General features: G+C 44.0%; 1 protein-coding gene across 1 annotated transcript in view; it reads right to left on the bottom strand.

Annotated features, from left to right (window-relative positions):
* CEMIP (cell migration inducing hyaluronidase 1) overlaps positions 1 to 16,914 on the bottom strand; it is a 113,834-nt gene that overhangs the window by 22,129 nt on the left and 74,791 nt on the right. Inside the window, exons 12-15 of the mRNA XM_075159935.1 lie at positions 10,743 to 10,918; positions 9,948 to 10,157; positions 4,162 to 4,367; positions 436 to 505 (exon numbers count right to left, since the gene is read on the bottom strand). Coding sequence (XP_075016036.1) covers positions 436 to 505; positions 4,162 to 4,367; positions 9,948 to 10,157; positions 10,743 to 10,918 — 662 coding nt within the window. The remainder of the gene's footprint in view (positions 1 to 435; positions 506 to 4,161; positions 4,368 to 9,947; positions 10,158 to 10,742; positions 10,919 to 16,914) is intronic.

The following is a 16,914-nucleotide window of genomic DNA, read 5'->3' as shown; positions in this document are numbered from 1 at the left end:
GTTTGCTTGTTTATTTGTCTTAGTAGGAAAATAAAGGCTCCTGATGTGACCAAGAATTCCTGTGGAATTAGCATTAGTGCTGATTGAAATTTCAGAGCACCATTACTGTACTGCAATCAACAGAATCATTGCCAAAGACTTCACTGGGACTCCGCAGCCATATTTATTTAATTTATTCAGGCTGCACACTGTGCAAAGGCTGGGAATTTTTGTTAAAGCCATCCAGCCCTAGAAACAGCAAGCGGCAAGAAGTGTGGAGCAAAAGGAAAAGCGTTATTTTTTATTGGCAGCACCAGCCACATTAATATATGTCTCGATCTAGCAGTTTCAAAAATGCCTGAGTAACAGAAGCAGGTTTTATTCCAGCAAGAGCCTCAGCCTTGCAGGGCTGTAACCGGTCTGAGTCGTTACCAGATAAGAAACTTCTGCACTCACTTCAGATCCCGCAGCTGCACAGTTTATAAGGTTGTTGTGTGGGTTGGCTATCCAGAAGGTGGATACGGCGCTGCAGGTCAGGAAAACAAAGAATAACATGAAAATGACACTTGGAGCACACACCAGAGTCACCGACCAACTCCCCCAGTACAGGCAGGGCCGATAGCTCCCCAGATAAGGGGTCCTGCCTAGGGGGCAAAGGGAATGGGTTTTTTTTCTTTCTCTTCTCATGGCACACGTGTCCTCTGCGGTTTGACAGAGAGCATGGCCTTATCTTTTAAAACCCCAAGTATTAAATGAGGAATTTTGACTGCAATTCCAAGCCTGCTATGAAGCTGTCAGATGTCAATCATGTTTTATGATAAGGTAAATACATTGTTGCACAAGTCACAGAAAAGAACTTTGCCCCCAAATAAGCCCTCAGGTTCATTAGGGACTTGTTTAATCAAGGGACCCAACGAATTGCCTCTTAAGGGCTTTCCAAGTGTGCCCCGGTACCTGCCTTTTCCAAGAGCTGCTGTGATTCATTAACTTTATTTGCTCCCACCCTCCTATGCATTTCTTTTGGGACAAAAGGACTCCATTTGTCCAATGCACATAAAAGACTTAATTGAAAGATTCCCATCAAGGAGGAAAGATCAATCCATTGCTGTCCATCCTGTGACACACGGCATTCATTAACCTACAGGCACATGAACACTGGGAGGAAAACATCCAGCACTTACAACCAGCAGACTGGCTCCCTAAATTTGCTGGGTGAGATTCACCCTCCTGCAGGGGATGAACCTACGGAACCCTTATGTCTCTTTTAATCTTGCTATGAAGGACTTCACGGGGGCTTTAGGCCAACTGATTTTGCTGGCCTAAGATGAAGTTCCGTTTGTGCAGCTTTATCATGAAAACATAGCAAAATTTTTCTATTTTGGGCATGGGACTGGCCTAGAAAGAAACAATTTGAGATTATTTATAGACTACCTCCTGCTGCGTAGGCAAGGGCAAGGACATTATATTTCCACAGTGACCTGTCTTTCAGCCCGATCCTGTTCCTCAGAGCCATGTGGATTGGGCAGGTTACTGTGTCATTTGGCACAACCCTATTGTCTTAATTTCTGGCAGCGGCTGCCCGCCTACCTCTTCCAAGCCGATGGAGCCTCAGCCAGTGCTCGTCCCTCGTCCCTGTGCTGGGTGCCTTGGCCGCTGCCCCAGGGGTAGCATTACTGTACTCAGGCACTTGCAGGCTGGATGAGCCCCGTGCAAAACAAGCTATTTTTATGATCAGACCTTGAATTCTTTTACAAAGGAAGACATCGCAGATCAAAGTACCGTAGGACCTTTTCATTAGATCTCCGCCTATCCTTCCTAGTGCTTTTTCATGTAAGAGTCTTCTAAACGACACAAAATATGTACCTCTGACTATTAAACGGAATATCAGTGGAAAATGAGCACAATGGCTGATTAACTCTTATTTTATGAATGGAGACATTAAGTGTAATTTATAAACAAACACAGATGTGAAAAAGAGCATTGCATGAATTCATCTCTTTCCCTTGCCAAAGTAAAAAGCTAAAAATATGTTTCTTTGGACAAAACCCCAGTTTGTTCTGAGGACAGAATGGGTGATACTGATACAGTCTCAGCAGATTCAGAGTATTTCCAAATAAAAGAAATCCCCCAAAGATTTTTAGCTGTTAGGCATCAATCAGCTTCTAACTGTCTCATTTTCAGGATGGAAGTCTGGCTCCAGAGATTCTCTCATTGGCTTTTTGTGGGTCAGAAATTTAGCTTTTTTTTAGCGTAGATTTTTTCGCCCCCTCCAACTACAGCAGAATAAAATCCTGGAGAAAAATCTGGACTACGGGCAGAAGTGTTCCTGTCTCTCAGCAGCCTCAACACAGCACCAATGCTCTGTGGTCTCAAGACAAATCTTCACCGTGGAAGACCTCCCATTCTGTGGCACAGGGGTCTTGTCCTCAAGATGATCCACCATCAATTTTAAACTCTTAAAGGCAAGCTTGACATCCAGCTTTTAATGGAAAACACTCTGAAAACAACATGGTTCCATAGATCTTCTCCAGATCACTTGCTATGCTTCCTGGACTACAGCTGGGGATCTGCTTGCCGAGCTGCTATGCACACAGGTTTTACTTTAAGGGTTTAGTACTCTCTCAAGAAGAGTTGGAGGGATGGGGGAAGAAAAGGAAAGATAATTAGCTGCCTGATATGCATCAAAATGAGTAGGTTCCCTGAACAGCCAGTAATTAGCTATGAAATCATATTCCTAGGTTGTGCACCTTGATTTTTGGGCAGAAAAACAGCTAGAAAATCATGGAAAGGAGGGCGAGAATGGCCTTCAGGAGCTCAGCGAGTCCATACCCTGCCTTATGACAGGGTCAACTACAACTACGCTATTTGTGACTGGCATTTCTCTAACCTGTGCTTAAAATTACTGCTAATGAAAACCCCATGAATTCCAGAGGAGGGCCACAAAAATGATCAGGGGGACGGAACACCTCTCGTATAAAGAAAGGCTGAGAGAGTTGGGGCTATTCAGCCTGGAGAAGAGAAGGCTTCGGGGAGACCTTATTGCAGCCTTTCAGGACTTAAAGGGGGCTTATAAGAAAGATGGGGACAGACTTTTTAGCAGCGCCTGTTGCGACAGGACAAGGGGGAATGGTTTTAAACTGAAAGAGGGTAGACTTAGACTAGATATAAGGAAGAAATTTTTTACAATGAGGGTGGTGAAACACTGGCACAGGTTGCCCAGAGAGGTGGTAGATGCCCCATCCCTGGGAACATTCAAGGTCAGGTTGGACGGGGCTCTGAGCAACCTGATCTAGTTGAAGATGTCCCTGCTCACGGCAGGGGGGTTGGACTAGATGGCCTTTAAAGGTCCTTTCCAAACCCAAACTATTCTATGATTCTATGATTCTATAATTCCTCTAAGAAAAAATTCTAATGCTTAACTGTGCGGCTGAGCTGGTTGTGTTTCTTCTATACTTCACCTGAACTTTTTTCTGCAAGGCAAAAGAACTTGTAAAATCCCTTCTTATTGCAAATGCTTCTATAATCCTCATCTAAACCTCAGTTGGCAGATCTGCAAGGACACTTAGAGGAAAGGATCTTACAAAAAGGGAGATGAAAGGCATTCAGCATTTTTCAAGTTTAATACAGTGTTTGTGGCAAACAGAAGTTTTGAGAAGTTCTCATGGAAACGTTTTCATGAGCTCTCATGTATAGACAGTCTATTAGAGATCCAATGGGCATATACAGTCTTTAATCTTCTATTGTCAAGTTCCAATTCTATGCTAAACTGCATTTATTATATTATTTTGGTTTCACTCCACAGTATCTGTTCTTCACAAATAATGACTTCTGAATTAATGGGAGTATTTTCAAAATCAGCTACCATTTGACATGAGCACCAATGTCAGAACCCAGCCCATTCTGAACTCAGCAACTTTTTGGGGTCAAGATTCCAAAAGAAAGAGAGTTTTTCAATATCTGAGGTAGCAACCATCTCAATTAACTTTATGCTCAAAATGAAAACTACACTGTAGGTGTGTAGGCATCTGAATAGCACAAGTACAAAGGTCCCAAGGAGACTGCTCTCCCAACCTTTGGGGCATGCAGCACAGACCTCTAGAGATAACCATATACACGTAATGCTATCTTTTATGGCTACGTCCTGCAAAGAAAAGAAAGAAGAAAAGGAAGGCTCCCACTCACCTACAGTCCTGCCTGGGTTTAGGGATGTACCCCGGGTAAGCGCCCTCCGTGATCAGCTTGCACATCCTGCTGTCTCGGTCGGAGGGGAGCAGAGTGCTAGGTTTAACAAGCAGTCCAAGGCAGTGATCAAACGTGTTGCGCTCTTCTGGTCCATCCTCCGTAAAGAAGCAATGGCCCAGTGCATTATAACCCACAACATCCTTCACCTGCATGTACAAAACAAAGGTCAGTGTTCACGTTTCATGCTTCAGCCACTGCATAAGAAGAAGAAATTTTACAGCAATGGCACATAGGAACCTCAGTACCCTCTTGAACTCAGGGTGTATAAGCAAAAGCAAAAGCAAGATCACTCTCTGCTCTTAAGAGCTTATAGTCTAAGCAATAACTCCAACACTTAAATTTAATTAGAATTTGTCATCCCCTAGGAAATGCTCATTCCATTCTTTTGTCTGCCTGTGAAATCAGAGACTGTCTTAGCATCAGGCTGGAAAAAACACAGGATGGGGTATGAATGGAGGATGTTAGATGGTCAAATCACATCTGGGCTCATTCATCTTCATGTGGAGTTACATGAGCAGCTACATAAAATGCATCTGAAAAATGCAGCTGAGCTGAAAAAATATTTTTTCAGGCTATCAGAGAGGTGGCAAGTTGTTTTCCAGACAGGCTGGCTTGTTTTAGGTTTGACCTGATCATTTTTTCCAAGTTGTTGACAGAAGCTTTACTTGACCCTGAGACAAATCAGCTGGTGTTAATCAGTGCTGTTCTGGTTTTGGTTTGAATGTTGTTAACATCGGGACACCGTTGTGTTGGACAGAACAATACCCATCACCCCACTGAAAGATCTGAGAAAACAATTTCAGGAGTAGATATGTGAATTTGAAGCCTAAGGCTAGGACTGGCTGGGAAACAACCCTCAGACACACCGTGTCCAACAAGTCCGTTGTTAGTGGCTGTGTCTGGGATATGGAAAATTAATTTCAGGTCTCCGTTGGCCAGGCGAAGTGCTGGCGCTCCTGGGCTCTCTCCTTGCTCTGCACATCAACCATCACCCATCAACCACCTTCAACTTAGGAAACCTTCCTGGCAAAGCTCCGCTTGACACCAGTGTGTTCCTACAAATGCATCTGATGAAGCAGCAATTGCCAAGGGGCAAAAGACAATATTGAATTGGATAGACGACCTATTCTTTATGGTGTCATTGAAAGATCTGGGTGCTCAAGCGCCTGAATTACTTTTGTAAACAGGCCTGAGACTCCTCTTCATCTTCATGCCTCATTCTCAAGGCAAGGAGCATCAATTTCAAATAAAATCCCAGGACTGGTGTTGAAATGATTACAGATATGTTTTCACATAAGAAAGAACACTTTGCTTGCCAAATCTATTACAAGCTTACATCTGCACACACATTTATTATGTATTATCCATGCTCCAGTGTAAATACTCTAATCTCTGAACAGGAGTCATCACAGTAAATTAAACACAGCTAAAATGACCTGCAAAGCGGTGCATTCCTTTAAGCTACCTCACTGAAATTTACCGCTAACTTTCTAATCAGATGATAGCTTTTGCAAGGTCGAGGCTTCTTTGTTTAGGTGTAAAATGTATGCACTAGACTGAACTGTTCCTCCTTGGAAGAATGAGCTGTCCCAGCCTTGTAATCTTAAAGGTTTACAGGATAGAAGAACATTCCAGGAGAGTGTGTTATCTTCAGAAGACGTTTTCCAAAATGTAGAGGAAGTCTTTTAACCACAGAGATGTCAGAATTGCACAGAAACTGCCACCGAAACCTATTAGCTCTCTCTCACACAACAGTAATATTGGAAAGACACGTAAGTAATGGTGCTGCAACATCTAGATGATGGAAAAGGTTTCCTTAGAGAAATGTTAGCCACTTTGTATGACCATATATCTTTCCAGCCAGCACAGCACAGCACAGCACGAGGACTGGGCCATGAAAACCTGTAGTGACCAGACCATAGCTGGGGCAAAGCCCACCTCTGTGCCTGGGGAGTAACACTGCAAGGGAACGCATCTCCCGGTACGGCGAGAGGAGTGAAGCAGAGAGAGGAGCGCACTGGCAGAGGGGCTCAGAGCCAGCCCGTTGTTCTCCTAATTCATCCCTGAAAGCCCACAGAACAACAAGGAGTTATCAGCCACAGACCTGGTCTCTAATGTATTTGTCACCCTCTGTCTGATTAATTACTTTCCCCATAGCTCATCTCTCGGTGAGCTCTGACTTAGTTTCCTGTGCATGTTTTCATGCACAAGCCCAGTATTGAAATGCTTGGATAGCAAACGAGATGCTTGTTCCAAAATCACTTTTCCAATGGATTTAATTTTTTATTTGATTAAAACCTTCCTAATAGGCTATAATCTTACTTTAACCATGAGTAATTTATGGCCAGATAATGCCCTTCACAGTAAAACAACTGCTGTGTAGTATAACTGGATTACTAAAAGCAGATACCACTGCAGCAGTTAGATAGCACAACCTGTTATTCCATGAAGTGCAGCTCTCCCCTGGATTCTGCCAGACTGTTTATTGACCTCCATTTAATTTCCCTCCCCAATGGCTGTTTCTATTTTAGCTTGCACACTGGGATCCAGTGGAGAGGGTGGGAATCAGAGCAAAGTTTCATCCCTGGGATTGCAGTGGCATAACTACGTGGTTTTATGGCCAATGTATTAAAGAAAACATTGGGTAATTATTGCATTTTCAAACAATAATTATGGTGAGAAAAGGATTTCTACAGATTTCTTTCCAGAAGGACCCTCTGTGCCTTCCAGTGAATATGAATTTGTAGACAAGTGCAGAACAGCCCAGCAATGGAAGTGAGCTACTGTTGAGATAGTGACTTTTAGCACACTGTACAGATCCACAGAAAAACATTTCTGTCATCAGGAATAACTGGACACTCTTTTCTCCTAGTGTTTTCCATACGAGCATCTTTGAAGTGACATTAGAAAAGTGGTAGCAAAGCAAGCAGGGAAGTCTGTACGTAAATTACCAGCCTGCTTTAATGACAGTTAAAAATAACTGATGCCCCCCTCCCACTTGTTAAAGCATTTGCACAGATACTCAACCACAGTCATGCAAGAGCCCCTTTGAAAGCAACGGCCTAACGTTAAGGACATCATTAAGTGCTGTGCTATGCTGAGGTGTAATAGCCCAGCTAGATTTTTTGTATGGCTATTTCCGAAGTGTGGTTTGTGCACATCATCAAGGCAAATTTTCCCTCAGCAAAGTATGCGTTGGATCTACCTGATCTCAGAGGGAATGAATGTTACCTGGGGAAAGATGGAGCTCATTGCTGTTTGCAGAAAGGGTGTTCATGCATGTAGAAACAGGTAGTGTTGCCCAAGAAGATAACAGGCAACTAGGAAATGTATAGAATAACCACTGTACTCATCAGAGACCCATGTGGGTGTTTGTGAATATATCTGGGGAAGAAGGAAGAGGAAAGGAAGGAAAATAGAGTCAGAAAGCAGATGAGGAGATTGTGGTGGGATGACCTGACAAATCAAGGCATGGAGCTGCTTGACTACAGATGTCTATCACAGAGCAACGAAACAACATTTAAGTGATGCAACCTTTGGAGCATGTCTTCCATGACGCAACTGAACAAACTTGGTCAGATTGCTTTATTTCACTGGGGCTTTCTTTTCAGCTGTCAGCAATAATTACACAGTTAAAATAAAAAACAGGTTAAGTATTATGAGTAGAGCTTAGCATTCACACATTTTGATAAACTATAGTCAACAGAGACTAAATTCTTGACTAATGTTTCAGATTGTATGTCCTAAATTCTAAGATTGCTCTTGGGTGCCTTGTCATGGAGGCAAAGCATGGTCATTTAGGGAATTGTGGCTGTTGAATAACAGTAAGAGAATCAAACTGCTTTCATCAGCTACATCAGCCTGTCTAAATTTCATCATGCCATCTTCGCTGGAAAACCCTGAGCACGTGGATACCCCATGGTACAGCTGTGACTTGGAGAAAGCACAAGAGACAGAACCATTTCCAAATGCTCTATATGAACCCATCCGTTTGACCAATAAGAAAAATGCCAGGCTCTGGGTATTTGGTTTGGCAAGTATTAATCAAGAGGGAATGAAGATCTCGCATTAGATCCAGAAGCAGAGCTTCAGCTGACCTGCAACCCATCAACAGCTGTGCAACCTCTGTGCAGCATTTATGGTGCCACTGGTAACAGCCCATGATGTGTGACAAATGAACCCCGCAACGCTGCCCTTCCACTCCGCACGTTAATCATATACTGAGCCCCTGTACTGATGACTTCGAATTGGGAAGATGCCATATGACCCCAAATGCCTTATATAATTTATATAGTAGAATGTCTTTTTTCTTCAGAAGCCGTGTTCACTTGGTAGGTTTTTAGAATCATGTTATAAACTTAGAAGGATAGAGGTCAAAAACCAAAACCTCAGATTCATAAATAGCAGATAAAAGCTGCTCTGCTTCTGCAGCTACAATTTCAATGCCTTCTCTTCATCTTCTGTGCATTTTAATTATGCCTGTGACTTCCCCTTCCAAGTTGCCACTTTCAGAGGTTGCAGCCTGCAGTCCTTGGCAAAGGGAAGACTGTAAGATGAAGCCCTCCATGTGCTGGAGTCAGTAAAGGAGGAAGCATTCATCAGCAAGTAAAAGGCAAAAATCATCTTAGCTAGGTATTGAAAGCAAATGCTATTCCCCAAATAAGTTCAAGGAAAATAGATTCTTACAGGCTTCTACTATGAGATGGTACGATAACTTTAAAACAGTGGTATGGATGTGAATTCCTAATGCACAATGACCATCCAGGCTACAACTGCCTATGATGTATCTTCTCTTAAAACTCTGTTACAGATTGTAGCAGGGCTCTCGACTGTACAAATGCTCCTCTTCAGGACCCTCATATGCTTTTTTCCTTTTAGAATACACTGCCGTCTCACTGAATGGGTGGGAGTCCTTTGCCTACAGAAATCTTGGCATTTAAGACTTCATATTTGAGCTGATATTTGGGGAAAAGTTGTCTAGTCAAACCTGGTGTTTATTTAACACCTTTAGCAGCTCTGCTTTTGGGATAGATTTCTGCCCGTTTCCTGAATATGGGTAAGAAGAAGCCATCAGAAGTGGGATAACCATGAGGAAAGCCTTTTGGGGTTATGTGCCAGTCTCCAGGATGCTCAGTAAGGTAGCGTTGTTTTCCCTCTGCATCCTTACCCCAAAGAAGGCGGCACCTGGAGAGAATCTGAAAGTGTTCTTACCATCGCTGGTGTGCTGGAGCTTGTCTGGTAAGCATAGGCCATTTTATAGATTTATCCTAAAGGATTTCTTCTTTTGGAGAGCAACTCTGACAAATCAGAGCTCCATGAGTGCTTAATGTGGCGAATGGCATTGCAAACCCAAACCTTTATTACAGGAAAGATGAAGCACACTTAAACCTTCTGATTATCCTCTTTAAATAGCAAGCTCTCTGTCTATAGATAGATCCAACTACTCATTAGAGATGGGCTGGTCTGCAGACATCACTGCACACAGACAAAAGCTCTGCCCGCTCCGAGTCACGCACAGCCTACAGTGCCACATTGGCTGCTTCCTTTTTAATGCAGGTTGAAATATGCCTGGAATATATATCCACATAATCAGGACGGGGAGAGGAGTCAGACACTAGCTCTAACAATAAAACACGTTGCCTCACAATAATTAAGCTGTATTCATGCTATGAGGAAATATTTTGACTGGTGCCTTGATCTCTAAGATAGAGATTGGGGCTTCTTACCAGTAAACCATTGGATCCATGGACTGTGACACAGCGGGAGAAGGTATGGTGGATGGAGACATCCTTCACGTACGTTGGAGGGTTGTAGCCTCCTTTCTCATCCACATCTCCAGCCATATGGAAGTGAATTGGGTAATGTCCCATTGTCTGCTGGCCCATATATTTCAATTCTAGACCTTCAATATGGGTAGCCTTAAAATCAAGACCAATCTGGAGAACAACAGAACATCAGTCAAGAAACATAGAAGACCGTTAAGGGTAAGAAGGAGGGGGAATACAGGGATAGGAAGGGTTGTACTGTATCTGCTAGAGATTTACTGTGTGGAAGAGAGTCTATGGCTGCAGGGTGAAGGTAAGAGGGTCATGGCGGCTAAGGGGACCATAGTTGCTTTGTGATACCACCACTGCTGCCATGGCTACATTTGACTTAATTTTAGAAGGAAAACCATTTGCATTTAACGTTTTCCATGAGTTTCAGTCAGCTGGGCTCAAATCAAAGTCCCGTGGCTGAGCACCACCAGAATCTGGGGAAAACTGGGATCGGGACGTGGAGACTGTATCCTTGATGGGTTAAGCATCAGCCTGGCTGGCTGAGCAACGTCTGCAGGGGTGTGAGGTGCACTTCAAAGCCAAGGAACAGGCAGCAGCAGCGGGGTGGATCTCCTGCATTGTGGGGAGAGGCTGTTTGCTCAGCGGCTGACACGACGGATTTTTCCCTTTCTGCATCCTGGCTTCCTTGGTATGTGAAGGTGTGGCTGGGAGGAGGGAAGTGCAAGGAGAGGGCTCCAGCCTTACCTTGATGTGTCCCCCAAAGGTGTCGAAATCAAAGAAGGAGCATAACTTGCTGCTGTACTCATAGCACCGACTCTCCATCTCGCCCATCACCACGACGTTGCGGCTCAGCAGCCCCACTTCTGCCCGCATGTCAATGCCATCAATGACTTCGCCAATGTGGAGGTATGTTGCTTTCCCTAAAGGAACAAGATCCAGTTTCAGGGTTACTCTGCCAAGGCTGCTGGTTTCCCCTTGTGCTTCCTGTGGTGGGGTTGGCGTGATAATGAAAGGAGTAACTGAGTCAGCAAAAACTGTTGGCCCACTCCTCAAAGGAGGGAAGGCTGGAGCCCAGGTGTCACCCAAGGTCTTGCTGAGATATTTGCAACAGAGGAAGTGGGATTTTTGGTCTTAAGTTGCTTCATTTAGCCAGGGAGTTAAACTGACGGTCTGTTAGACAAAACACATTTCCCACCTTGAAAAGGGACTGAGATCACTCAAGAACTTTTTACTTTGGATAACAATCAGCTGTGTATGAACATCCAGTGCAAAGAAAATTGATGATGTAGCTACTGAAGAGTCTAAATCCCCAAAGTTAGCACAGCACTTCCTATAGTGAGACACTGGGAGCTGCTCAGATCCTACAGCATTGCTCACAGGCAAGCATCAGTCTGATCCTGCTAACGCCATGGCTGTTAATCTAAGCCAGGAGAGGACTGGGCAGAAAGCCTTGTGGAAATTGTGGCTTGGGACAATTGCAACCCCTCATACAGCTTGTGGGCTGCAAAACCTCCCGCTGCATGCCCTCCCAAACCTCTCAATTTTAGATCCGCCTGCATGTCTCCAACTTGCTCTCAATGCTTCCCTCTGCCCTGGTGTAGTCGGAGTTGATGGGATCTTCCATTTACCCCATGCCACATCTCCCTTTGCCAAGCCAGGTTGCTCATAACCTCCTCCACACACACACTTGGCTCCACGGAGGGGTTAAAAGCACAGAAAGCTTTTTAAGGTCCTGGCCGGACCAGAAAGGGGTGAAGTCCAGGCAGTGCGGATGTCTAGAAAGCAAAATAATCTCTTTGCTGTAATTTCATTCAAACACATTCATTCTCCCTCCTTCCTTCCGCGGCTTTTTGCAGAGAATGCATTTGGGAAAAGGTTCATCTTACTGACTACATTCTCTATTATTCCAGTAAAAATAAGTAATAAACTCTTTAAGTAAACACTGAACTTTAAGGAATGCTACACTTGCATGTATTTAATTTCAGTGGAATCGTTCAAAGCAGTAATTAGAAACAAATGGCAAGCCTGAAGCCTGGCTATCGCTGCGAAGCACTTTATGCTTAAGCAGAGGTGCCAAGTCGAGGGGAGGATTTTGAACATTGAAACAGTCTTGTTTTTAACAAAAACATGATGCTCTGACTTTAAAACAAAGATAAGCAAACACCATTCACTCCCTCTTTCTCTTGGAGCTGGGAGCAGTGTAGTTTGATGGTTATATTGGGATTTGGGAAGGGTGAGTGCTCCGCCTTGCTCCAAGACTGCTGTGTTGCGGGACGGGGTTCACACCGCTACGTGTGCCCTCTGCCTCGGCACCTCCGCCTTCAAAATAGTGTGACCAGGTGAAAAACCACTCTCCGTTAACTAGTGGACAGCAGGACAGGTGGACGCTTTTACCTGGGGCTGCCGTGGGAAGACAAGACTGCTCCGAGCTCCGGCCTCAGCCCCAGAAACAAGGGGCTGCAAGGGGCTGCGGGTTCGCACCTCGCCCACGTTTGCAATTGCCTCCCTCGAAAAGTCCTGGGCTTCCCCGTGTTGTTGCCCTGAAGCCAGCGAGCCTCATCAGGTGTGTGGCCAAAACCAGACCCAGCCCGTCCAAAAAGCAGCTTCGCTTTCCTTATTCACATACATTAAAAAAGCCGCTGCTGTGCGTGTCCTCCACACAAGGATACTCTGTGCTGGACCCCTGAGTGAATCTGCTAAGCAACACAGCCTCTCGTTACGAAACTGTTTTTAAGCTGTTATTTTTCAGTTTCCCCTGGAGCTGACCTTTCCTTGATTTACTGAAATGCAGGAAGAAGTCAGATAATCATAAGAACATCCTATTTCAAGCCACATCTCCAGGATTTGTGGCAATGAAATTAGATAGGCAGTTTTGTTATTCATGTGCTGAGCTCTAGAATAATAAATGTCATGCTTGCATGTATTTAATTTAATTTAACACCAGTCCAGACATGCAAAATAGCGTAAGCACTGACAGGAATGTTAAATACGGACTAACCAGTTTCTAAATATAACTTCTTGGGTGCATGTTTTTCACTTTGTGCTTTTGCTGACTTGACTTGTTTGGAGATAAAAGCAGAGAGAGAAAGCAACTCCCTTCCAACGTAAGAATGGATTTTGAATAACAGCTCCTTTAACAGAGTTTTGAAAAACAAACCTCTCCTCGAGGCAGCCAGAAATTCAAGCTCCCCATGGCAATGGGGCCGTGCTCCTGAAACGGCTCGTGGGGCACAGACCCCGGTGCTGTAAATGCCTGCTGCAAACCAGCACCAGGCACCTCCCACGGGGCCAGAAGCACCATGATGGGCATTTATAGATGCATGGCACTTCCACGTTGCCTCTGAGGCATGTTTAGTGATGGCCATGAAAACAAAAAAACAACAAAAGAGGCTGCTCCGTGGCAAGTTCAGGGAGTTCACATGGGGATGGGAGCGTCAAATTTGCTGCAAATTTGAAGTTAGGCTGCTGCTCACAGCCAGCACACGGAGCCTTCCCAGGGAGCAGCCACAATATCTGAGACGCTGGGCAAACCCAAGCAGGGATTTGCAAATCAGCACTGAAGTGGTTTGATACTAAGAAAGGCAACACTGTACTTTGAACGTGGGAGGAATGTGTCTGCTGCTTCAGCACCAAAGCCGATGCCCGTGATTGCCCAACCGCTAACAAACCCAGGGGTCGCTGATTCACCATCTCCTCCTTTGGGCTCCGTCTTGCTGCATCCCTCACGGACAGATGTTGCCTCGCCAACAAGCCAGGCTTGTGCCATGTTATAATCTAAACCAAACAAAGCCTTGCAGTGACACAGATGACGTCTTCCCACAACAGGCCTATGTGATGGACTAGGAAAAAATCCCTGGGTTTGCTGCTCTATTTGTCATACCGGTGCCTCCAGTTACTCCAAAATGTAAATTCACAGGGAACAACTTCTTTAATGTGCGGGCTTGCCTGGTAGAAGTTTGATTCAGCAAAATATGAGCACATTTCCATGCTTATTACTCAAGACAGTGACTATTAAAGTCACCAGTTGTTGCTAAGGACAAGGTAATTATTAAAAGAGAGTATGCATTAAGATAAACATAGATGATCCTCTAATCAAGTGCATGCTTACGTCAACATAGCAATCCAAAGCAGAGTCTCTCCAAACTGTACAAAGCTCCAGGAAAACCTGCTATACTTGAACCTAGCCATAAAACCTGTGTCTCAGGCCTTATCAAACCTAGGAAGGGTGGAATTTTAAAACTATTTCAGCTGCTACAGGTGTGGAAGAGTGCTCAGCTCTGGCGAGTTACACAGATGTCTCTGAAAACCTTCCCAGGTACACTCATGCATTCCTAAATGCCTTGGCTTTAAATGACACGAACTGCTAAGTCTCCCTTTCAGAAGTGAAACAGGCACTTGAAGGTCTGGGTTTGGTGAAGATAAAGTGGAGCTAAAATGCTCCTGGATTTTTTTTTCTCTAAAGGGTCTTTTCCCTTTAGAACCCTCCCTGTTCTCCTTTGGGCTCTCTAAGACTAAGACCTTCTCTTAGTCTTTTAACGTTTCCTAAACAAGAGTTTTTAAAGGAAATGCTAAACACAAACTTGTCTGTTCAACCCACGTAATCCAGTGACAGTGAATCCCTCAGGATGTCTTTAAAAATCAGTGCAACTCATTGTAGATGCCAGCCCAGGCCTCGGTCAGATTTAGCATTTTTGTCAAACATTTGTCATCACTGGTGGTAATGCCCCTATTGCTTATATTTAATAACCAACAAATGTTCACACAGGCAACCTGTCAAATCCTCATTATTCTGAATTATCTTGATGGGGTTTGCTATTGCATCCCTAAGCCACAAGCTTGTAACGCAGTGCAGCATGGTTTGGGTGAGCTGACCAGCTTCCTGAGTCATGCAGCACAACCTGATGTCTTAATGAATAAATATTCCTCGGATTCATAAGTTTCACATGGAAAATTAAGTTTCCAGTAAAAAGACATGCAGCAGAAAAGATGAAACTTTATAAGGAGTTCAGAGCTAACTAAGCCTTCTTGGGACAGTTTCCTGCTGGGTAACTCATCCTATTACAGTCCTTAATCCCCTTTCTCCTTCATGGTCCTGCATGGTGTCCTGCAAAAGTCAGAAATACACGCTCTGTTGTGGGAGTGTGAGGAGCCTTGAGTTCATGTGGATATTATTAAGCATATACTTCAATGCTGTATTGGCTCAAAGCCTCTGTAGCCGTTTGGTTTCAAGGCTGAAATGAGTGGATCTTACTGCTGCAGATAGGTGTGACAGGAGGATTGATGAGGACTGAGGGCAGTGCATCTGCTCGTGCTGGCTTTAACCGAGAGGTCTCTGTGAAGTCTGTTAGTGTTTTATCCCAATGGCAGTGTCACACTCTTTCCTAAGCCCGCTCCTGTCCCACCTCATGCCCTCTTTGTGCAGCAGCTACTGGGCAATCTCCTGACATACTTCAGTAAATGCCAGGTTCTCCCTCTCTGACCTTCCAGGTTTTTCCTCTCCTTACCCTGACATTTAAGTTTTGCAGCTGGGATGGGAAGATTAGGCAGCTCTGGTGGACAAACAGATCAAATCCTGACTTAAATCAGGCCCAAACTCAACCCTTCCTAACTACTATGTAAACTTGAGAATGTTTCTTTCAACTCTGCTTCTAGGCAATGCCCAAAGGTAGAAGAAAGAGCTCGGAAAGACTGTTAGGGCCATTTCATGACATTTCCTGCCCAGCCCTCAAGCACCAGGGTTGCCTTGAAAAAAAAGCTTCTGGTAATTTCCAGACAAAATGATGCCAACTTCTAAACAGAACCCCCTAAATCTCTAAAAGTATCTGAATTCTGATAGTGGAGTAACTTCTCCCATCCTTACAGCACAAGATGAATGCCGACACAGGCTGTGAAGTTGTTAGACAACTATGTATTTACATTTGTAATTCAAAGTTCTCTGCATGAACAATATCTCTCTCCAGTATTCGCAACCCAATAAGCAGGATTTAAGATATGCGTGCTTGTAATCACAGATTCACCAGTATGTGGGATAATTGGAGTAATTATGCCAGGCACAAATAGTTTTTTCATGCTTTATCAAGAGCATATAGGAGCACAAAAGAGCATTTAATCATTTTTGTTCCATGGTGAAACTTATCAGCATTAGTAGTAACTTCATACAGAGCAACCAAGATGCAGATAAGACTTGTTTCCCAGGGAAACTAGACAAAATACTTTATCTTTCCTACTACCCAGTTCTATCATAACAACACAACCCTTCCTTCCTTCCTTCCTTCCTTCCTCCTCCCTCCCTCTGCCCTGTACCATCGTCCCTCCCCAAACCTTGTGAAGTTGGAAGATCAAACAGTTTTAATCTGTTCCCACAGAAAAAATAATCTAGGCACAAAAATGACAAGCGAAGAAAAGTTAAACAAAGGAGGCAAGTGAAGAAAAAAGTTCCATTTAAGTAAGCGACCATTTGACTGGGAGTAGGACCTGCAGAGCCAAGTCCTCCTGGGAGCCGGAGTTTTGTCATTAATGTAATTACTCCAATAAAGGAGTGCACAAGGTCAGTACCTGGGTGCCCTCCCTCACTTTCTACACTGAGATTTGCAGAAGTCCACAGTAAGACATCTAAATCCTGCTAAAACCTGATGGCAATTGAGTATTAACGCTCTTAAGCTGTTTTGAAAAGACCAGCCTCTAATCAATCCCTTTCTAGCAAGTAAAGCAAGTATGAGTTTTCAGCAGGAAGTATCAAATATAAATAGGACATGAGCTAACTAATGAGTTTGAATTATTTGGCACAATACGCTAAACCATGTCTATTAAAATATTATTAAACGATGAGAGCATCAATTATAATTAAACCTTGGTATGCCAAGTGGCTACCACACCGAATTGTCTGTCCACAAAGCAGAGGTTTTCTGCCTTTTTT

Source organism: Calonectris borealis, chromosome 11 (genome assembly GCF_964195595.1).
Source record: "Calonectris borealis chromosome 11, bCalBor7.hap1.2, whole genome shotgun sequence".
NCBI lineage: Eukaryota > Metazoa > Chordata > Aves > Procellariiformes > Procellariidae > Calonectris > Calonectris borealis.
Note: the sequence above shows the minus strand (reverse complement) of the source record. Positions and strands in the feature narration are given on the sequence as shown.